The sequence below is a fragment of the Camellia sinensis genome, chromosome 3 (assembly GCF_055761805.1).
Source record: "Camellia sinensis isolate YWXY chromosome 3, ASM5576180v1, whole genome shotgun sequence".
Taxonomy (NCBI): Eukaryota; Viridiplantae; Streptophyta; class Magnoliopsida; order Ericales; family Theaceae; genus Camellia; species Camellia sinensis.
The window spans coordinates 123,169,307-123,194,202 of NC_138963.1; the positions used below are offsets into that span (position 1 = coordinate 123,169,307).

The 24,896-nt window shown below is 42.6% G+C and overlaps 1 protein-coding gene across 1 annotated transcript; it reads right to left on the reverse strand.

Moving 5' to 3' along the window:
* Positions 1–676: 676 nt before the first annotated feature.
* LOC145821817 (uncharacterized) lies at positions 677–2,089 on the reverse strand. The gene is made up of 2 exons (XM_082918386.1): positions 1,633–2,089; positions 677–1,548 (listed from the first exon to the last, which is right to left on the reverse strand). Exons 1-2 carry the CDS (start codon positions 2,087–2,089, stop codon positions 677–679), a joined length of 1,329 nt encoding a protein of 442 aa, XP_082774512.1.
* Between the last annotated feature and the right edge of the window lie 22,807 nt (positions 2,090–24,896).

Consider the following 24,896-nt stretch of genomic DNA (forward strand, 5'->3'; position numbering starts at 1 on the left):
AATGTTGCGGGCGCATTTGTAACTCCAAAAGACATGACTAAAAACTCATAATGTCCATACCTGGTCCGTAAGGCGGTCTTTTCAATGTCCACAGCCTTAACCTTCAGTTGATGATATCCTGATCTCAAGTCAATTTTCGAAAATATTTGTGCCCCCTGCAACTGATCAAAACAGCATCAATACGCGGCAAAGGATATTTATTTCTCACCGTTACCTTATTGAGCTCTCGGTAATCAATGGATAGTCGAAGAGTGCCGTCTTTCTTCTTCACAAAAAGTACTGGTGCGCCCCATGGTGACGTACTTGGTTTGATAAACCCTTTATCAAGTAATTCCTGTAACTGAGTTTTCAATTCTTTCATTGCAGTGGTAGCCATGCGGTAAGGAGTTTTAGAAATTGGTTGAGTTCTCAGTATTACATCAGTTGTCAATTCAATCTCTCTATCAACAAGTTGGCCGGGTAATTCATCCAAAAACACCTCAGGAAAATCTCTCACCACTAGTATATTGTCTAGAGTAATATCTATAGTTGGTTCAATTATCACACTACACAAATACCCTTGACAACCCTTATTCATTAGTTTTCGGGCTTTCATGGTAGATATGAGGTATGGTGGGGGAACTACGCCTTTCCCCTCAAAATAAAATTCATCTTGTCCTGGAGGTCGGAGTATTACTCATTTCAAAGCACAATCAATAGTTGCATAGTATTTAGCTAGCCAATCCATACCCAAAACAACATCAAAATGTCTCATGTCTAAAGGTATTAAATCAGCATACAAAATAGCATTCCCGAGAAATAATTCACATGCAACAAATACAATTGAACATGGCATGGATCCCCCCGTAAGTAATGCAACACATAGTATATAGTTCAATGTTTCCATAGGTCTATTCAAAGTTTCAGCAAAACCTATAGAAACAAACGAATGTGTGGACCTTGAATCAATTAAGGTATAAGCAGGTTTACCATATATGGATATTGTACCTGACACTACAGCCTCAGTATTTTGAGTATCCCCCGGAATCAATGCAAAAACTCTTCCTTGCCTTTGTTCATTTCTTGTGGTAGACGGTGTTGCAGCTGGTTTTGTTGTGGGAACTGACCCAATTGAGCTTGTGGTACCTCGATTGCCACCCTGATGTGATTCTGTACAATCTTTCACCATGTGTCCTACTTTTCCACACTGGTAACAAGCCCCCATAGTGCGATAGCAAACACCCCGATGCTTTTTTCCACAAGTATCACAAGTTGGTGTCGAATTGCTACCTTGGCTTGAACCGATATTACTGGAACTCCCAAATTTTAACTTCTTATTTGTTGACGTAGCCACCTTATTAAATTTTTGTTTTCTGCTCTTCCATTCGAAATTTTGTTTACTGTTGGCCACATTTCTTTCTGCTATTAGTGCCCTATCAAGTACATCTACGTATGTCAGCAATTTGAGCACATTGATTTTATCCAAAACTGGATCACGCAAACCTCCCTCAAACTGTCTAGCCTTTTTGTAATCTGTATCTACCAGGTGTGGTGCAAAGCGGGCTAAATCTATAAACAAAGCCTCATATTCAGCAATTGATTTACTTCCTTGCTTGAGTTACATGAATTCAACTACTTTTCTGTCCCACACACATTGTGGAAAGTATTTCTCGTAAAAGATTTCTAGGAAACGAGCCCAAGTAGCGTCTTTGTTCTCATCTCGAACCAACATCCACCAACGCCTTGCATCATCTTCCAATGTGAATGCTGCTAGTTGTACCTTCTGAGCTTCAGTACATAGAAACACTTCAAACAATTTTTCAATTCCTACGACCCAAGCTTCGGCCTTCAATGGTTCAATTCTGCCATGAAACACCGGTGGCTTCATCTTTTTAAATTCTCTAGTCAAAGCAATAGTACAAGTCTTTGGCTGACACCCTGGAGCTGGAGGTGGCACATGCATTGGAGGTGGGGGTGGTGGTTGTTGTTGTTGTTGTTGCCACTGGTATTGTTGCCTTATGGCTTCAGCCATATCTTGCATCATTCGTTTCATTCTATCCAATCTTGAGGAGGTTGGATCCTCTAGTTCATCACCCCTTGTCCTCACCATTTTCTATATAAAACTTGTATTACAACAAACACAGCAAATAAAATATATCTACATATACAAATTCAAAACATGTGATCATACAATTTATCTCACTCTAATATTTAATTACACATGAATGCAATCCTGAAATTTCTTCTAGACTCTCTATAGCACAATGGACAAGTGAGTGAGATATAACTCGTGCTCTGATACCACTTTGTCACGACCCAAACCCGCCTCTATAGGTTTAGCGTCATGACTAGCCAGTAATCATAGATTACCTACGGCCTCTATTGACAAAACTAAATTAATATGAATTATGGGGCTTAGCGGAAGCAATTAAATATAGAAGTAGTCCATCAAGCTGTGCATAAGTGAAAAGAGTTCACATTAACATTGTACAACCATTCCCAAAAGGTAAGTGCATATACATTACAAAAGCTTTTAAAAAGAAGAACAAACAGTTAGCCACGAATTCAAGCTTGTCAACATGCACTAAAACCCTTATACCAAAAATCAACCAACGGCTCATAACAAAAGAGGGTTTAAACTTTGCTTGGCTCTTCATGAGTCCAAGTTGGCTTCATCTCGGGAGCTCCACAAAAGGCTAACTATGAGGTGACTTCGAGGCAATCTCTATCCTTGATGTTCAACTTGCTCACCTACATATATGTATACATAAATAGTGAGCTAGTGCCCAATATGTAATAACAGAATGAAGAGCTTATATGAATAAAGTTCAATACCATTAAAAATATCAATCTTAACATCAATAACCATTTAAATCAAACGTTTGGCACATTCGATAGAGTAACAATGTTTTAATAATAATAGGACCTCAAGGGTAAATCAATATATCATAGCCAATGCGACCATTAAGGTCCAACAACAAAGATTTATGTATTTCAATTATTCAATAGGCCACAGTATTGTTTCCCCCGGGCGAGGGCCAATGGGCATGATATTAATCTTCCCCAGGCAAGGGTCTATGGGCCATGGTATTAATCTCCCCCAGGAAAGAGTCTATGGACCATGGTATTAAACTCCCCCATGCAAGGGTCGATGTTCACTGGGTGCCACAAACACATTTCGCAAATGAACTTCATTCATCATTATAAAATAAATTTTTGATAAACCATTCAATCGATCACATTTTGATTCCAAGAGCAATAACAATTCAAAAATGATATTACTTGAACATATCTTTATAAAGTTACTAATCACAGTGGTTTGAGTTGTCACTATGCTTCGGACATCCACCTAAACAAAACACATAATAGAAGCACAGTTGAAGCACCGAATCATTTTAATTCAATTATTCTCGTGTGTTTCTAACTCATTCTATGATTATAAGAGTCCAAATGGTGCCTAAGAACACTTTGAGTGGCATGAGGATGCAAATATGTACTTAGAAGAGTTTCTCAAAATTTGCTAAAAATAGGGTCTCCACTCGAGCGCAATTTTCTTCGCTCGAGCAGGGGCTCAAAAACAAAGGTGGTCTCTCTAGCGTAACTTTCGTCGCTCGAGCGGTCTACAAACTTGGCAAAAGTACTAGTTGCATGAAATTCCCGCTCAACGGTCGCTCGAGCGGAAGGCTGAGTAAAAAGGGTCCTCCCTCGACTGCCACTTCGGTCGCTTGAGCGGCCTGTAAAATTTTATAAAATTTCTAGGAGCTTCACTTTTACGCTCGAGCAGACACGACAAATTCTGGAATTTCCAAGATTGTGTTTAAGCTTCAAGGTTGATATTCGAAGCCTCAAAACTTGTGTTTTTGGTACAAAAACTTGGAAAATCATCATATAACATGAAAATACTTCCAATTTGAAACCATTTATTCAAAATCATGCTCCAATTACCCAAATTTGAGCTTATATTAGCAAGTTAAATCCATGCATGTTATGGATTGAGTCCTCTTCATGTTAAAACACTACTAAGTGATATGAAATGCATGAATCCATGGATGATCTTCAAGTTCATGCCTCCTAAGCTTCATGCATGTATGAATTTCAAGAAATCTTAACTCAAAAATGAAAGATTAAGCATGCATGTGCATAATTCAACTCAAATTCGTCATATTCATGGTAATTCATGCTCAACCTACTCAAATTCAAACAAATGATCCTATAACTCCATGCACTTAGTTTCTACATGACTCAATTCCAAGAATTTACGATGAATCTCATACCTAATGTGTGAATGTAAGTGTTGGTCTAGCAATTCTCTTCAAATCTCCTCTTTCTCTCTCTAAAGTGTTGAGTCTCTTCCCCCTTCCTCAAATTCTCAGCTCAAAAGTTTGTAAATATGAGCCTATAAGCTTGATTAGAGCTATTTATATGGTGTGATTAGCTTAGCCTAATCAAGTATAATTAAGGTTGAGTAATTTAGGCTCAATTCTAATTAATTCAATCAGTTTATTCTAATTATTTTGATCCAAATCAGTTTTCAATTAAAGTTTTCATAAAATTTTAAATATTATAATTAGTTTATTACACTATTCAATTTCAGTTTTTGAAGCTGTCTAGGCTCTCAATTTCTGTCTCTAAGTGGTTAATTTGAACATATATTCCATGTAACAACAAATAATTACGAAATTAAACATGTAATCATATAAGTAAACATACAACCATGTAATTAGGCTCATTAAAATAACATAATATACTAGTTCGGAGGTCAGGGTCGTCACACTTGTTTTCGGTAGTTGCACAACTTACTGTGGACTCACCTTTTTCGCGCCCTCCTTTCGGAAAGGTTTGAAATGAAAGGGCTCACAGTTCGGACTCCCGCGGTTCTGAATCTAGTCTCACAAGTGCAATGTGAAACTGATAAACACCAATGAGTCCAATCCGGCAAATCTTTTTGGAAAATCGATTTTAAATCAAATAATGCCAAAATTGGACTGCTTTGCCGGATACAAAGTCGCCACCTAAATATTTTATTTTTGGGGAAATTTAGGAAACCCTGACCCATGCCGAAGGCCATGTATCCATCATCGCCAAAGTTACCTCAGCTCGGGAACTTGGGTATGAAGGGGGAAGGCCATGAATTGTGCACTCCAGCTTGCCCGATCAAAGATCGGCCTCTACTAATCATGATATGATGTTTTATAAATATTATATGTTCTTATTCTGGTTATTAGACTAATATTACTATGTGACACTGTAGACGTCCTCGAACGCCCTGGGAGGAATGAGGTCCCGCTCTGTTCATTTGGGGTCACTACAAGTTCGGACTCTCAAATTGTCACGGTTCTTAATCTGAACCAAAGACTCCAAATCTGGCAAATTGTTTTGAGAAAACAAATTTTTTTAAAAGAGTGGCCACCTAAATATTTTATTTTTGGAAAATTTAGGAAACCCTGACTCGTTGCCTAAGGCCACATGTCCGTCATCACCAAAGTTGCCTCGGCTCGGGAACTTGGGTACGATTGGGGAAGGTCACTTCGTGAGCACCCCCCCTCGCCCGATCAAAGATCGGCCTCTACTAACCATGATATCTAGTTTTGAAAGCTTTATGCGTTCTTATTCCGGTTATTATCCTAGATTTACTATGTGATGCGCACAACATACAAGTATAGACTGGATCGTCTGAATTGGAACAAAACATTTCATGTTTATTTTTGAAAGTGGTTTGATGGTGCTACTCGCAAATAGGCTAAGACATGGATTTGCCACCCTCGGGTGGGCTTAGAAAAACATGATTTTGCCACTATCTAGTGGGCTTAAAACTCACAGTCAATGCATTTATTCCAATTCAAATAATTCAACCTTCACCCATAGGCATTCAGGCAGTTATATCACATAAGGATATAGCCTCATGGTAAGCATGCTATCATGGCAGTCACTCACACACATGCAAGGATGCTAAAGCATAAACACTTACCGAGTATTCCAAGCCAAAACAAAAGCTAATTAGAAATCCATTCATGATCCTAACTATACAGAAATGTCTAATGCAACACATGCAAAAATGCAACTATAGAAGGGCTCGGCTATTCTAAAGATGGCATGTGAAATGCTACAACTAACATGTATTCAACTTGGAATTGAAATACAAATGCAGTTAGTATGATGCACCGAGCCCGATGCATGCAAGACAGATGAATGAATGCAAACATGCTATCATACCGTATGCTAATTGAAACATGCCCTAATCTAACCATCATAAGCGGGTAAATAAAATGGAGAAAGACGTGGGGTTGGAAGACATACATCACACACACGCACATTTATTACAGTTGTGCCCTCGCGCAGAGGGTCCGAAAGAATAATACAGTCCCAAATAAATAATTACAGTCTCGAATAAATAATTACAAAACCGAATAAATAATTACAGAAACCCTAATTAATTAACAAATTAACTAGGAAAGCAGTAAATTGCACGCAAATCTATGGACCGCCCCGGCTCTGTTCCAAATGATGAATGATGCATGCTCGGGTTGCCTTGTGCAGAGAATCCCTTGCGATGCCCCAGTTTGCCTCTGTTTGCAATTATTCTTGGGATGCGTGCCAGGCTCCGGAAGGTTGCTGATTTCTGATTTGCTTTAACAGAGACCAACAAAGGGGCATAGCAAAGTATTTTCACATATGTATGCATGACTACTCTTCAGTGAGTGTAGTCCTTGATCCTCGTGCCACCAATCACGCATCTCGATGCATGATGGTCGAGAAGTCGAATTGCATGACTCAATATGAAATGGATGCACATATGGACACAACAAGGCCTAGACTCCATCATGGATAATCTGGAGTATCGGCGACCGGGAATTGAGACACGTTCCGTCACTCGGAGTACGAAACGTCCCTCGTTTCCCGTACTTGGGCTAACTCCTATCCCAAACGCAATGAAATATGCATGATATGCATGAATGCAACCCTAACATGCAACCTAGCATACACAATGCTATGAAATGGCATACACAATGTACGATGTAACGAGGCATACACAATGCTTTAACATACAACCTAGCATACGCAATGCTATGAAATGAAACGGCATACACAATGCATAGTGGACTTACACTAACATGAGTGGACCTCAGCCACACTCACATCAGTAGCCATTAGGTGAAAATGAGACTGTCGAAATGCGTGCACACATGCACGCAAACCGAGGACCGAACCTAAGGCATGACATGTAACTCTAACAAGGCATGGCAACAGATGTAAGATGGCATGCAAACTCACAAATTCTAGCACTGAAATATGATGCTAAACAGCCCCGAAACATGAAAAAATGGCACCCGATGCATGAGATGAAACCCGAAACTCGAAACTAGGCACATGGAATGACTTATAGCTATACAAAGCATGCATTATTTGATCATGAAGCATGAAGACAGAGCTAATGAAGTCCCAAAACATGAACATTTCTAGTTAAAATCATGGCCAAAAGATGCTAGCATGGTGGACAAAAATAGCATGCAATCTTGACTAGCAAACATGGTTTACATGGCAAGTATATGAAGCAAATGTAATCTCACCAAACCAGAAAAAATCAGTGAACAAAACATGTGAAAATAGGCCCAAATAACCACTGAAATGAAGCCAACACATGCAAAAATGATGAGCTCCTTTAGAGGGCCATGCAACGGATTATTAAGCACATACAAGGTGGACACTTAGCATGGAATAAACAACTATGAAAATCAAATATGGTAGTCTCAAAACTCACCAAATTGACCCTGGAAAGTGGCGTCAAAGTATAAAGATAGGGTCTCTTTGGAAGGCTAAAAAGGCCACCAAACAAGAGAAGGAGAGAGGGGGTCACCCCCCTCCAATCTTGGCTCTCAAAATAGTGTTCCAGCCACTAAAAATCCACTGGATTTTTGTGGCTAGAAGGTCAAACAAAGCATGCAACAACAGCTTAGGTGTAAGGCTCAAAATAAGGGACAATCAAGCATACAAGGAAGCATATGACCTCAAAAAAGAAAATGTCCTTGATAAAACATTAAGATTATGTCAAAATTAGACTTTTTCTAGTTTATAACAAGTCTAAAAAATGAACATAAATAGGGCTAATCTATCATGCAAAAATGGCCCTAAAAGAGAGAATAGAGACAATGGATAGCAGATGGCCCCAAAAAGTGAAGAGCCCTTCAACAAAGTTGAAGAGGGGATCAAAATGAAGCTATTTACAGTTTACATAAATCCACGAAAATGATCACAAATAGGGCTAAACTATCATGCAAGAAAAGGGCCTAAAGAGGGATAAAGAAACAAGTGGTAGAAGCTGACCTCAAATGGAAAAGAGCCCTTCAACAAAGTTTAAGAGGGGCTCAAAAAAATACACTTCACTATTTATGACCGAGTCCAAAACTGCTCACAAATAAGCCTAAAATATCATGCAAAAAAATAGGCCTAAAAGAGAGTTTAAACACAAAGGGGGAGTAGGAGACCTCAAACAGGGAAAGACCCTTGATCAAACATGAAAAGGAGCTCAAAATATGACTATTTCCAGTTCGTGTCGGAGCCCAAAAGTGCTTGGAAGTATGGCTTATAAATGAAGCAAAAGAATGCAAGTTTAAGGGAAATGTGTGTTTACCCTTGAAGAGCAGTGAACCAGCAGCTTTTGGACCAAATTTCTGAGCTTCCAACCTCTGCAAATGGCCTCCAAGTTGCTGGAATGGATTGTGGAGGTGTGGTGCTATTGGTAGTAGTGAAAATGGTGCAAGACTCTTAGGGTTTTGAGGGTTGAATGAGAGAGATAGGGGGTGTATGTATCAATGGTGCCTTAGCTGATTTTGTAACCACTAGAAATGGAGGAGAGGTGCTAGTTTTATAGAGGGATAAAGTGGAGGAATGGGGGGGGGGGAAATCAAATTCAAATTTCCCCCCCAAAGGCACCCCTCCGGATACAAAATCTGGGGGGAAACAGAGGGTACAACTAGAAGGCATTTGGAGAGGGGATTCTGGCCGGCCAGGTTCAAAAGGATCAAGTGGCCAGCCGGCCACTCCCCCTAGCCGGTCGGCCAAGGTTCAAAAGGGTCAATGAAAATTTCTGGCCGGCCACCCCAAAAAGGTGGCCTCCCATGTGTGCACAACACAAATATGTGGTCAAAACCCAGAAAATGTGAACCAGGAGAGAGAAAAGCCAACTTTATAGAGGGGTTCAAAAGGGTCAAGGACAATTATTGGCCGGCCTATACATACTAGTGGCCTCCCAGGTGTGTACAACACAAATATGGGGTTTAGGGCTAAAGAAAGTGGCCCTGGGGTGGTCAACATTAGCTTTTTAGTGAGGAAAACGGGCGACGGAGAGCGATGAAGAAATAAAGCTGGATTTTCAGGACAATTGCTGGCCTCCCACCCTCCTACAAGATTTCTAACAATGAAAATAAGGTTCCACCAAAAACGAACCAAAATGGATGCAAAACGGAGGTTCAGGGACCGAAACGCGCCGCCCGGGGCCCCGAAAATGGGCTGTTTAAGCACCAGAGGTGGCATTCGACCACAAAGTTGGTCTCTCGGGCCACAGTGTTCCTCAAAAGGGAGGAAATAAGGTGTATGCCAAAAACTGGAGCAAACGAAGGTGGTTAGGCGGTCTCGAACCGAGGCACACGGCCATCGGCTCCGAAAAAACGAAAACTGGGCTCCAAATGGGAAAAATAGCCTACGGCCACGAAACGTAGCCTACGGCCACTAAGAGATGGTCTACGAGACCTCTCCCTCCCTTCGGGAAGAGAAAATAGAGAAAACAGAGCCTGGTTCGCAAACCGAGGCAAGGCACGAAAGAGTCCGAAAGTCTGGAGGCAAGGCTTGTAGCCGGGACTCTGAAACTTCTGAACGAGCACAATATGCAATATCACCAAGCGCTCAATCAGTGACGTCTGAGTCTTAAGGTCGGTCAAAAATGGGGTGTCTACAGTTGCCCCTCTTTGACAGAACTCGGAAGTCATAAGTGACGGGAGTGAATGTCAAGGCCCAGAGACGACCCATTTTTGACAAGGCCGAAGACTTACACAAACAGGCAAGATAAACAGAGATGCGCCCGCAGGTGTGCCCGCAGACTGGGGCAAAATGCAACCGACAATGCAAGAAGCCGAAGGTAACTTGTGATTATGCAAAGGCAGCCGTAGCGAAGCAATCATACACAATGAATGCGACAGTTTAAGCAGGCGAATGAAATCAAACCAAACTACATTACATGCAGAAAGGATGTAAGAGAATTATGCAATTCTCACCACGTCTCACACGGAGAATACAATACCGTTCGGTTCGTCTGGTCGCACCAACTTCAAATGAACCGTACATACAATATCATGCCTTATGCTGCTGGGGATCTTTTGCTTCTTCTTGGTTGAACTGCAGGTACTACTTTTGTCTCTAATTATGGTCGCAGCTTTCCCTATTCTCCAACAGGGTGACAGACTAGGTTGATTCGGTATCCAGAATTGAGGCGCATACATATGCTATCTCAATCTATGGGGCTGGCATACAGATTTCAAGCCGAGGATATACCCCTGGGTATTTAAACCAGACTTTAGTCTCAGAAATCCCGAACCTTTGTGTTCTAGGCATAAGCCATTCGAACTCTAGTTTCCACCGTCTCAGTTGGTCTCCTAGGAACTCACCGTAAACACAGGCAGGTGGCTATACCAGACCGCCGAAAGTCGTTCGGGCACGACAAACACCAAAGGAATTACACCTTTAGAGGATTTAAGGTCTCCTAGACCAAGGAGTGCACAAGATAGTGCGAATGATGCAAAAATACAATGTGCACAAGACAGTGCGATGCAGAGTGAATGCACAAAATAGTGCTAAGAAGATGCACAAAATAGTGCGATGCTAAAGGTGTACAAAACAGTACGAGCATGGTGAATGCACAAAACAGTGCGATACAAATAAGGTGTGCAAGATAGCGCGATAAAATGCATGCACAATGCAAGTAAGGTGCACAAAACAGTGCGATGCGCAAAATAGCGCGAAATGAAATGCGATGCACTAACAAGTGCAGGTGGGATGCGCAAGATAGCGTGAATGATACAATGTAATGCACAAAACAGTGCGATGCGCAAGAAAGCGCGAAAGTAAATTGCACAAAACAGTGTGATACGCTAAACAGAGCGAGTGTAAACTGCACAAAATAGCGCGATACGCTAAACAGCACGAGTGTAAACTGCACAAAACAGTGCAATGCGCAAAACAACGCAAAAGATAATCTGCACAAAACAGTGAGAATGAGGTGCGCAGAACAGCGTGAATGATAAACTGCACAAAATAGTGCGATTGAGGTGCGCAAAATAGCGCAAATGATAAACTGCACAAAATAGTGCGATGCGCAAAATAGCGCGAATGATTTGAAATGCACAAAATAGTGCGATACGCTAAATAGCGTGATTGATTTAAAATGCACAAAACAGTGCGATACGCTAAACAACGTGATTGATTTGAAATGCACAAAACAATGCGATACGCTAAACAGTGCGAGTGATTTGAAATGCACAAAACAGTGCGATACGCTAAACAGCATGATTGATTTGAAATGCACTAAAAAGTGCGACTGAGATACAACCAGAAGATGCACAAGACAGTGCAAGTGAGATACAAAGTGTAAGTGCACAAGACAGTGCGAGTGAGATAAAATGCACTAGAAAGTGCGATAAAAATGCATCTTCTATGCAAGTATGGAAGCACATTCTATGCAATATTGAAAGCATATTCTATGTATGAGACAAGCAAAGCATATTCTATGCGGAATCGAAAACAAGCATATTCTATGCATGAATCATAACGATGCGCGGCACGCATGCAACAACAGTATATATGAAAGTTCACATTCTATGCAATAGAGGAGCATCAAATATGTACTCTGGTGCCTCTGATTTACCTCTTAGAGGACTTTGCAACACACTCAACTCAAAAAGGGCACACCCTGTTCATATTGGCGAGAGATAACATCTGCATGTGAAACCCTCGAGTGCTGCTTGGACTGCCATTCTGACTTGAAGCAGGCTTAAACTTAGGGTCGAGATACAGTCTCGGATTTTGCCTGAGAAACGGCGAGGCCTGAGAAAGTGCGCCTGGAATGCAGTCTCGGATTTTGCTAAAGTTGAACCATGCTAAGATGCTTCAAATTTTCCCTCTTTCCTTTTGCTTTGCAGTCCGGAACCTAAATAGCTTCAGATAGGCCCCTGGTTTTACTGTTTTCACATGACCTGGGTGAACCCTGCGGATTTATGGAAGAACAAATCCTGTTTTGCACAAATTTGGAGAACGGCATGGCACTCCTAAGCACAAAACGATTCATTTTGAAATTGAGAAATGAGTTCTTAACCGGGTATTGAGCCTACAACTGACCACAGCCAATGCGACTCAACAACGGAAAACAAAAGGTAAACAACCTAAACACATCCATTGACACTCAAACGACTCAAAACAAGAATCAAGACAAACAAAACAAAAGACACGATGCACAGACGTGTTACAAAAACGAGAGACCTCTCAGTTCGCGAGGAGCCAGTTTCTCCGGGTAGTGTTTCCCACCCTTTCTTATTTGTGATTCTCACATCACTCGGCCCTCAGGCTCTGTTTTTCTGAAAAAAAAGCCATTTTCTAACTTTTCTCTCAGTGCACATATCTCTATTCTTCAATCTCTCATTTTTTTATCCCTCCCCTGGGTGGTTGATGGATAAATAGAAAATTGTGGGCTCCTGCCCAACATAATCAGTTCGCGGCTATTTCCTCCGGTGACATCTATCGATGCGCCGGATGAGGTAATGGAGTATCTTGATCCATTCCAATCTTGTGCTTCGCACTTAGCTTGATACCTTGCTGCTTGGAGGGTGATAGAGCTTTCAGCCCTTTTGCAGTTAGCTTTAGTGGTGCCCTTCTTTGGCGGGTAGAGTGCCTTTTCTGGCAAGTATGTTGACAATGGGGAAAAGACAGAACACCTGACTCAGTTGTGCCCCTAGATCATCATTTAGACCATTTTTTGTTTTGGCTTTCTACTAAAACAATTTTGACCAATATGAGAGTTAGATTAACATACTTGTTCAATTTTCTGATTTTAAAATCATGCAAATCCGACTATGAGCACTGAAAATTTTCCTTTTTTGGGTCCAAGGAATGGTCCGGTTTTGGAAAAATGGAATAATTTTTCGAGAAAATTAGTCAACCTCTGTAAAATTCTCAAAAACTATTTTTGCAAACGGCCAATGCTCAACAAGCACGAAACCTACTCTTGAGATGCACAACCTCAGATCCGAAGGAAAATTGCCCCTTACTTGAAGAGAGCTGCACGGCAACGGAAAGTTGCCCCTTGTTTGAATGGCACCACGGCACACTGTATGGCAACGGAAAGTTGCCCCTTGTTTGGATAGCATCGCAGCGCATTGTAATCAGTCCTCAGAGTGTCGATGACAACCGAACTCTCGGATACAGAGAAGGCAAAGATGATCAAAACCATTACATGGACACAGTTGATTTTGAAGTGTTTTACGGCTGGACTTCGGAATGAAGTTGCCTATGTATCCCAAAGATGGGAATCAAGCCTTACGTAGTTCGGGGTTAAGGTACACTTGGGTATTTAACCTCTCCTTTTGCGCTCTAACTTTTGCCAAGGCCGCCCTTCCGGGTTTTCAACCTTGCGAGCTATGTTTTTCTTCTTTTCTTTTCTACTTTGTTCATTCTTTTTCAGAATTTTTCATTTCTTTTTCTTCATTTCTTTTTTTGTTCTTTGCATTTTTCTTCTTTTTTTTTTGTTCTTTTTCTTGCTTTAACTTTTGCCTGGGTCGCCCTTCCGGGTTTTCGGCCCAGCAAGCCCCTCAAGGGTAAAAGTGTAGCTTGGTCCATGTCAAATGGTTCTGAGATCACGAATCTATCTGAATCCAAGAGAGTGGCTGCTGTTTGCTGACGATGCAGGAGTCCATCCCGTAGAGGCTGAGTTTGCCCCTAGTGTTGTAGATCGGAACTCAGTTTTTCTTCAGCAATACTTTCTTCTTTCTTCCCCTCTGGGATTTGGCATTCTTGCCAATCTTTATTAGCTTGAGAAACATCCCCATTTTTTTGACTCTTCAAGCACATCTGACAGTTTTGCCCCTAGTTTGAGGGGTGCTCCTAATCTAGCTTCACAAGCTTCTTGATCTGACTCTTCTTGCCCCTAGTTCGCGGGCTGCTTCAAATCTAGCCACACATCATGATTGGCCTTGGAACATTCTGAATCCAAGTTCAAGGTTTTGAAATTAAGAGGGATCGAGTCTCGAGGCTGAGAGCGATCCTAAGCTGCACAATCTCAAGAGTGATTCCACACAAGTCTTCGTAGGACCGCGCAAAACATTTTTTGAAATCTTTTAAGAAAGCGACTAGTTGCTCGCGCTGAAGACAATGTTGGACCAATCTGGATCAAGCCAGGATCCTTCTCAGTACTCACATTAAAAAGCATGATCTCGATCGTTAAACGCTTAGCATGCCTCTCTTTCTCTCAAATGATCAAATTTTTGCAGAACCCGAGGAATTCCTTCCTCTTTGTTTTCACTGCAGTGTTTAGAAAAAGTTTTGAAAAGCTTAGGTCAATACAATGATTTCAAGGCACAGAAGAGCAGGTGAAGAGAACTGTTGTTTCATTCAAGTTTCTGGCACAACCGGCATAAGGCAGAAGCAAGCACAAAAGCATGAAAAACCACTGCTATTTCATTCAAATCTTCTGGTGTTATTGGCTCCCCGGCAGAAACAGACTCACAAGGAAGTGAAAAGACAAACACAAAACAAAATAATGAAATCCGAGGTAATACCCCCGGAATCACCCGACTTCTGTACAACAAGACTGACTCGATACAACAAGACAGACCCTTAATAAAAAAGACTGACTCAAAACAAAGAGAGAGACTCAAAACAAAACCACAGAACTGACTCAACACCCAAGTCAGAAGCTACAAAAACCAGCATTTGCAAATGCTCAAAACAGTGCGTGCCACACGCCACATCTGGAGTAAACTGAGTGCCGCCCGCAGGTGGTTCATCCCCTGATCACATATTCGCACTATCCCCAAAGTTCACTGATCTAGTGGCGATAGACCTTGTTGAGCTAGTACGGCGATGACCTTGTTGTCAAACAGATCCTGTACATCATGGCGCAGACGAAAGCAACTATCAGTGGTATGGCCAGTTTGTTGATGGTACGCGCAGTACTGGGTAGCATCATGTGTAGTCGGAAGAGGGTTCGGGAGAGGTCGAGGCTCAAGGGGTTTGAGATGGCCTTGTCCAACAAGGATTTGGAGAGCTTTGGACAAAGGCATATAGAGGGCATGGAAGACCCTCTGACCTCGGGGTTGGTACTTCAAGGTTTGTGGATTTTTGTTGGGCGCACCAGAAAAAAGATTGGCAGGTGCTGGCCTGGTTTGCTGGTCTCTTCCGAGTGGAGGATTAGAGCTAACAGGATCGTCTCTGGTATGACGGCCCTTCTCTCAGTTTTCCCTTTCATTCAGACTGCCCCCAACTTGAATGGTGAAAATGTCATCCACAACCTTTGCAATAACTGTAATCACTTGCTATTTGTTCAGTCCTTTGGCTTTCAAAGCCTCAACAGCCCACATGAGGTGTTCATGGGGATCAATGTCTACCCCTACCTTGTTCTTACCACTGGCCTCCACTTTATCAAAGGATCGCGTCGTTATATCCGAGCAGAGCCCAGTTGTTGTCGACACGCCAACACCCAGATCTGAGATGGCTTCAGGTTGGCCCTTTTCAGTTGCAGCTTGCTCCAAGATTAAGGAGTCTTTTGGATTGAAACTTCTAGCCTGTGATGTGGTCGATGATGGAGCCAAAATTCCAAAGGCTAAGTCTGCTACAGTTCTCTGAAGGTCTTCGATCATTCTCATCAACTCAGAAGTGGTGGGCTCCCAGGTTTGAGATGATTGGGGTTCAGATGCACCCATCATGCACAAGTCCATGCTTTCTGGGATAAACACCTCAGGCTTGGGTAGATGGACTGGGGTGATGTCTATGCTGGGGTCGTAAGGGACGGCCAGTGTATGGATTAGATTGAGATGTGGATGAGGTACTTGGTCATTGGGGTTTAAAGGTGGAGCTATTGTCCAGTTGTCGATGAGATTTTGGACCTCGTGACGAAGGCGGTAGCAACGGTTGGTGCCATAACCGCGCTACTGATGGTACACACAGTACTTGGAGGGGTTATGTCTGGTTGGGAGTGGGTCAGGCAGAGGTTGAGGATCGAGGAGTTTGAGATACCCTCTTTCCATCAAGACTTTTAGAGAGGGGAGAAAGTTCTGCCCTGAGCTCGGGCTGGGCCGGTGGTTTGTAGGCTTGGATTGGCAAAAGGGTTGGTTGTGGCGACTGTATTGATTTCTGCGGGTTTGGGAATAGCGCTACTACCAGCATTGGCACTCCCTGAAATCACCCTCCTTGTCGCTTCACTTGTTCTGGGAATGATCCCACTATTGAACGCAATCTCGATCTGAACCCCCAGTTCATGCAAACTTTTGAAAGTGAATAGCGAAGTGACTATCAACTTTTGCAACATATCATGCTCGAGTGACTATCAACTTTTGCAACATATCATGCTCGAGGTTTCGCACCATCATCTGCACTTGATCCCTTTCAGAAGGGCGACGATCTGTCATTTGTGCTGCTTTTGCTCTCCACCTCGCAACGAATTCCACAAAAGGCTCTGTTGGGTTCTGGCGAGTTGCTTCAAGCTCTTGGATGGTCATTTCAACTTGGGTATTGTAGGAATACTTATCGACAAAGGCCTCGGCCAGTTCTTCCCAGTTTTGCTTCACTGTATCCTCCAATTTGGCATACCATGTGGCTGCTACCCTCGACAGGGTTCTTCCATACAGACAGAGTTTCTGTGGCTTAGTCAGACCCATCGACTTTAGGATATCCAAGAAAAGCCGGATATGTACCATAGGATCTCCAGACCCGTCGAAACGGTCAATATGTGGCATTTGAATATGTCTGGGAGCCGTACGGCAACCTCGGTGTACCCATCCTCAATGTCGAGAATGGAGTTAAGGCCATGTACCTTCTTGAATTGCTTCTAAAGGTTTGCAATTTTCACTGTGGTCAGATCGAGCTCATTAACATCAAGGGGATAAAGCCTCTCATTAGGCTGCACCAGAGGTTTAAAAACTCAGGCTTGAGCTAACCCTTCTCGAGGATCTGGACCCTGCAAATCTTCAGCTGGCGGAAGTGGGTCAAAGTTTGGCTGGGGTCCCAAAGCTGATGTGAGGCAGATGCCCCAGATGGGCGCTGCGTTTCAATACTGGTCTCGGCCTGCATGGCAGTTCCCTGATTTAACGCTGCTATCACGGCCACAAATTCTTCCGAACCCTGTGCCATCACGGTCTGTTGATGATGTGACTGGTGACTGACGAATCAGATGAACCGGTGAGCCTTGACTGTCCCTTCTCTACCTTGCCTCAGCGAAGGAAAACACTGGCTGCTCGGAACTGAGTCTCTGACTAGACAAAGTCTACCAGCACTAGTCTAATGTACCCGGGGGATATTGGAACCTTCTAAAGCTATAATTCCAGGACTACCTAGCAAAAGAGAAAACAGGCAGCAGCTCAGCACATTTTTTTCAAAACAGATATGAGCGTAACTGAATAACTGCATTCGACCACTGATCACTGTTCCCAAAATTAATGCCCCAAAAACTGAATCCGGTACCCGTAGATAACTGACTCTGAAACACTGACTGATGCCCGCAGGCCTGATACCCAAAATACTGAACCGGCACTCGCAGGCCCGATGCCCAAACTTGTAAGCTGATACATGCATTCATATAGAGACGCACTCTAAAAAGCACATAACAAACAAGCGAGAGCCAAAACACCCCTATGTTGGGGTAAGGTTTCCTTGTCCTATTCTGTCAGGGGCTAGGGTTTCACTACGCACGCAGCGGTTTCAAACAACCTATCGGGTAAGCAACCTGTCCTAGTTTGGAATGGTCACTACGGATTCCGAATATGCACTAGGTCGAATGGTCAAAAGGGTGCCCCGGTAAAACCGGGGTTTGTGTTCCCATACTGGCAGAGCCCATAACCGGTCAGCCTTATGGTCATGCCTTGACAAGACAAGCCTCCGGCAAACTGTTCAGGAATAGCAGATGGCAAACACGGTGTCCTAGGCGCACCAATGCACATGCAATGCAAAGAAACACATAAGTGTAGTCAAAAACAGATATCATGAGTTCGAGTCAAGTTCTCTAAGTTCCCCAGCAGAGTCGCCAGAAACTATAGACGTCCCCGAACGCCTCGGGAGGAATGAGGTCCCGTTCCATTCATTTGGGGTCACTACAAGTTCGGACTCTCAAAGTGTCACGGTTCTTAATCTGAACCAAAGAGTCCAAATCTAGAAAATCATTTTGAGAAAACAGATTTTTTTGAAAGAAGTGCCAAACATGGACTGCTTTTCCAAATAAAAAGTCGCCACCTAAATATTTTATTTTTGGGAAATTTAGGAAACCCTGACTCGTTGCCTAAGGCCACGTGTCCATCATCACCAAAGTTGCCTCGGCTCGGGAACTTGGGTACGATTAGGGAAGGTCACTTCATGAGCACCCTTGCTCGCCTGATCAAAGATCGGCCTCTACTAACCATGATATCTAGTTTTGAAAACTTTATGCGTTCTTATTCCGGTTATTAGCCTAGATTTACTATGTGATGCGCACAGCATACAAGTATAGACCGGATCATCTGAATTGGAACAAAACATTTCATGTTTATTTTTGAAAGTGGTTTGATGGTGCTACTCGCAAATAGGCTACGACGTGGATTTGCCACCCTCGGGTGGGCATAGAAAAACATGATTTTGCCACTATCTAGTGGGCTTAAAACTCACAGTCAATGCATTTCTTCCAATTCAAATAATCCAACCTTCACCCATAGGCATTCAGGCAGTTATATCACATAAGCATATAGCCTCATTGTAAGCATGCTATCATGGCAGTCACTCACACACACGCAAGGATGCTAAAGCGTAAACACTTACCGAGTACTCCAAGCCAAAACAGAAGCTAATTAGAAATCCATGCGTGATCCTAACTATACAGAAATGCCTAATGCAACACATGCAAAAATACACTATAGAAGGGCTTGGCTATTCTAAAAATGGCATGTGAAATGCTACAACTAACATATATTCAACTTGGAATTGAAATACAAACGCAGTTAGTATGATGCGCCGAGCCCGGTGCATGCAAGACAGATGAATGAATGCAAACATGCTATCACACTGTATGCTAATTGAAACATGCCCTAATCTAACCATCATAAGCGGGTAAATAAAATGGAGAAAGACGTGGGGTTGGAAGACATACATCACACACACGCACACTTATTACAGTTGTGCCCTCGCGCAGAGGGTCTGAAAGAATAATACAATCCCAAATAAATAATTACAGTCCCGAATAAATAATTACAAAACCGAATAAATAATTACAAAAACCCTAATTAATTAACAAATTAACTAGGAAAGCAGTAAATTGCACGCAAATCCGTGGACCGCCCCGGCTCTGTTCCGAACGATGAATGGTGCATGCTCGGGTTGCCTTGTGCGGAGAATCCCTTGCGATACCCCAGTTTGCCTCTGTTTGCAATTATTCTTGGGATGCGTGCCAGGCTCCGGAAGGTTGCTGATTTCTGATTTGCTGCAACAGAGAGCAACAAAGGGGCATAGCAAAGTATTTTCACATATGTATGCATTACTACTCTTCAGGGAGTGTAGTCCTCGATCCTCATGCCATCAATCACGCATCTCGATGCATGATGGCCGAGAAGTCGAATTGCATGACTCAATGTGAAATGGATGCACATATGGACATAACAAAGGCCTAGACTCCATCATGGATAATCCGGAGTGTCGGCGACCGAGAATTGAGACACGTTCCGTCACTCGGAGTACGAAACGTCCCTCGTTTCCCGTACTTGGGCTAACTCCTATCCCAAGCGCAATGCAATATGCATGATATGCATGAGTGCAACCCTAACATGCAACCAAGCATACACAATACTATGAAATGGCATACACAATGCACGATGTAACGAGGCATACACAATGCTTTAACATACAACCTGGCATACGCAATGCTATGAAATGAAATGGCATACACAATGCATAATGGACTTACACTAACATGAGTGGACCTCAGCCACACTCACATTAGTAGCCATTAGGTGAAAATGAGACTCTCAAAATGCGTGCACGCATGCACGCAAATTCAGGACCGAACCTAAGGCATGAAATGTAACTCTAACAAGGCATGGCAAGGGATGTAAGATGGCATGCAAACTCACAAATTCCAGCATTGAAATATGATGCTAAACAGCCCCAAAACATGGAAAAAAGCACCCGATGCATGAGATGAAACCCGAAACTCGAAACTAGGCACATGGAATGACTTATAGCTATACAAAGCATGCATTATTTGATCATGAAGCATGAAGCCAGAGCCAAGCCAGTCCCAAAAAATGAACATTTCTAGTTCAAAGCATGGCGAAAAAATGCTAGCATGGTGGACAAAAATAGCATGCAATCTTGACTAGCAAACATGGTTTACATGGCAAGTATATGAATAAAATGTAATCTCACCAAACCAACAAAAATCAGTGAACAAAACATGCGAAAATAGGCCCAAATAACCACTGAAATGAAGCCAACACATGCAAAAATGATGAGCTCCTTTAGAGGGCCATGCAACGGATTATTAAGCACATACAAGATGGACACTTAGCATGGCATAAGAAACTATGAAAATCAAATATGGTAGTCTCAAAAATCACCAAATTGACCGTGGAAAGTGGCTTCAAAGCATGCAAGATAGGGTCTCTTTGGAAGGCCAAAAAGGCCACCAAACAAGAGAACGAGAGAGGGGGTCACCCCCCTCTAATATTTTCTCTCAAAATAGTGTTGCAGCCACTGAAAATCCACTAGATTTCAGTGGCTAGAAGGCCAAACAAAGCATGCAACAAGAGCTGAGGTGTAAGGCTCAAAATAAGGGACAATCAAGCATACAAGGAAGCATATGACCTCAAAAAAGAAAATTCCCTTAATAAAACATGAAGATGATGTAAAAATGAGACTTTTTACAGTTTATAACAAGTCTCAAAAATGAACATAAATAGGGCTAATCTATCATGCAAAAATGGCCCTAAAAGAGAGAATAGAGACAAGGGACAGCAGATGGCCCCAAACAGTGAAGATCCCTTCAACAAAGTTTAATAGGGGCTCAAAATGAAACTCTTTACAGTTTACATCAATCCACGAAAATGATCACAAATAGGGCTAAACTATCATGCAAGAAAAGGGGCCAAAAGAGGGATAAAGAGACAAGTGGTAGAAGCTGACCTCAAATCGAAAAGAGCCCTTCAACAAAGATTAAGAGGGGATCAAAAAAATACATTTCACAGTTTATGACCGAGTCCAAAACAGCTCACAAATAAGCCTAAAATATCATGCAAAAAAATAGGCCTAAAAGAGAGTTTAAATACAAAGGGGGAGGAGGAGACCTCAAACAGGGAAAGACCCTTGATCAAACATGAAAAGGGGCTCAAAATATGACTATTTACAGTTCGGGTTGGAGCCCAAAAATTCTTGCAAGTATGGCTTATAAATGAAGCAAAAGAATGCAAGTTTAAGGGAAATGTGTGTTTACCCTTGAAGAGCAGTGAACCAGCAGCTTTTGGACCAAATTTCTGAGCTTCCAACCTCTGCAAATGGCCTCCAAGTTGCTGGAATGGAGTGTGGAGGTGTGGTGCTATGGGTTGTAGTGCAAATGGTGCAAGACTCTTAGGGTTTTGAGGGTTGAATGAGAGAGATAGGGGGTGTATGTATCAATGATGCCTTAGCTGATTTTCTAACCCCTAGAAATGGAGGAGAGGTGCTGGTTTTATAGAGGGAGAGAGTGGAGGAATGGGGGGAGGGGAAATCAAATTCAAATTTCCCCCCCAAAGGCACCCCCCCCGGATATAAAATCTGGAGGAAAACAGAGGGTACAGCTGGAAGGCATTTGGAGAGGGGATTTTGGCCGGCCAGGTTCAAAAGGATCAGGTCACCGGCCAGCCAACCCCTCTGGCCGGCCGGCCAGGGGTCAAAAGGGTCAATGAAAATTGCTGGCCGGCCACCCCAAAAAGGTGGCCTCCCATGTGTGCAAAACACAAATGTGGTCAAAACCCAGAAAATGTGAACCAGGAGAGAGAAAAGCCAACTTTATAGAGGGGTTCAAAAGGGTCAAGGACAATTACTGGCCAACCTATACATATTGGTGGCCTCCCAGGTGTGTACAACACAAATATGGGGTTTAGGGCTAAAGAAAGTGGCCCCGGGGTGGTCAACATTAGCTTTTTAGTGAGGAAAACGGGCGACGGAAAGCGATGAAGAAATAAAGTTGGATTTTCAGAACAATTGCTGGCCTCCCATCCTCCTACCAGCTTTCTAAAAATGAAAATAACGTCTCCACCAAAAACGAACCAAAACGGATGCAAAACGGAGGTTCGGGGACCGAAACGCGCGGCCTGGGACCCCGAAAATGGGCTGTTTAAGCACCGGAGGTGGCATTCGACCACGAAGTTGGTCTCTCAGGCAACAGTGTTCCTCAAAAGGGAGGAAATAAGGTGTGTGCCAAAAATCGGAGCAAACGGAGGTGGTTAGGCGGTCCCGAACCGAGGCACACGGCCGTCGGTTCCGAAAAAATAGAAATCGGGCTCCAAATGGGAAAAATGGCCTACGACCACGAAACGTAGCCTACGGCCACTGAGAGATGATCTACGAGACCTCTCCCTCCATTCGGAAAGAGAAAACAGAGAAAACAGAGCCTGGTTCACATCCGAGGCAAGGCACGAAAGAGTCCGGAAGTCTAGAGGCAAGGCTTGCTGCCGGGACTCTGAAACTTCTGAACGAGCACAATATGAAATATCACCGAGCGCTCAATCAGTGACGTCTGAGTCTTAAGGTCGGTCAAAAATGGGGTGTCTAAAGACACGCATAAGCAAATATAGACTAGTTTGCTTGATTTGGAACAATTCAACTCATATTTGTTTGCGAAAATGGTTTAAATTTGCCCCCTCAAGTGGGCTTAAAGATGCGGTTTTGCCACCAAACATAGTGTCCTTAAAACACTATTTGCCACTCAACAAAGTGGGCTTAAAACGCACATTTGTTGAATCGTTCCAATCCAAACAACAAGCCTTCATCCACATGCATTCATATAGCTTAGCATTTAAGCACATAGCCTCATTGCAAGCATGCTAAATATGGCAATTGTAGACTCGACTTTCTTCGCGCGCCCCCCTTTTAGAGATGCGCGAATCGGTCCTCTACAGTTCGGACTCCCGTCACGGTTTTGAATCTAATCTCACAAAGTACAATGTGAGACTGATAAACACGAAAGAGTCCAATCCGGCAAATCATTTTGGAAAATCATATTTTAAATCAAATAATGCCAAAACTGGACCGTTTTGCCAGATTACAGAGTCGCCACCTAAATATTTTATTTTGGAAAATTTAGGAAACCCTGACTCGTGCCAAAGGCCACGTGTCCATCATCACCAAAGCTGCCTCGGCTCGAGAACTTGGGTACGAGAGGGGAAGGTCCTGAAATGTGCACCCCCACTCGCACGATCAAAGGATCGACCTCTACTAAGCTTGATATGTTGTTTTATAAACCTCATGTGTTCTTATTCTGATTATTAGCTAACTTTACTACGTGATGCACACAAGTAAATATGGAGTAAGTTGTAAGACTTGGAACATTTTGATTCATGTTTTGTTTTCGAAAATGGTTTGAAAATGCCACTCTCAAGTGGGCTAAAGTGTAGATTTGCCACCCTCAAGTGGGCTTAAAACATGATTTGCCACTTCGCAAAGTGGGGTTAAAACTCACAATCATTGAACTGTTCCAATTCAAGCAACAAAGCCTTCATCCACAGGCATTCATGCAGTTAATCACTTATGTACATAGCCTCATGGAAAGCATGTGAAACATGGCATCACCCACACTCATGCAAGCATGCTAAAGCGTAAAACTTACAGTGTACTCCAAGCCAAAACAAAAGCTAGTTAGAAATATGCATGATTCTAACTATGTCAACAATGCCTAATGCAACACATGCAATAATGCAATTAAATAGGCTCGGCTATCTAAGATGGCATATGAATGCAACAATTTGATACACGTATTCAAATAAGTATTGAAATATGATGCAGTTTGAATGATGCGCCGAGCCCGGTGCATGCAATACAAATGAATGATGCAAACATGCAAGCATAAGGTATGCTAATCAAAACGTGCCCTAAAATTAACCATCGAAAGCGGTTAAATAAAAGGGAGAAAGAAGTGGGGTTGGAAGACATGCACACACACACGCACGCTTATTACAACATTGTGCCCTCACGAAGGAGGATCCGAATAAATAAGCTAAGCTAGCTACGCTAATTAAGCTATTACAAAACAAACTAATTAACTATTCTAAGCTAATTAATTTCAATAACTAGTTACGCTAAGCCAATTAAGTACAATACTCAAATCAAATAATTAGCTACAACTAACTAATTAAAGCAAGTAAAGTGGCCTCATGGGCAAGGGGAACATGCATGCTCGGTTGGCTTCCTCTTGAAAATCCATCGCCTTGCCATCGGTTGCCTCTATTTGCACTCGCTTTCATCTCTGAACACTGTACCAGCCTCCAGATTGCCTTTGCTCCAAAGCAGGAACACTTTTACACAAAAACTAATTGGTGGCCGGTCGGCTAGTATAAGTGGCTAGTCGGCTAATTCAAGTGGCCGGTCGGCCACCCCTTTTTCCAAGCTTCTGGTTTTGCTACAATAGAGAACAATAGAGGCAAAGCAATGCATTTTTCAAGGAATGTGTGTAC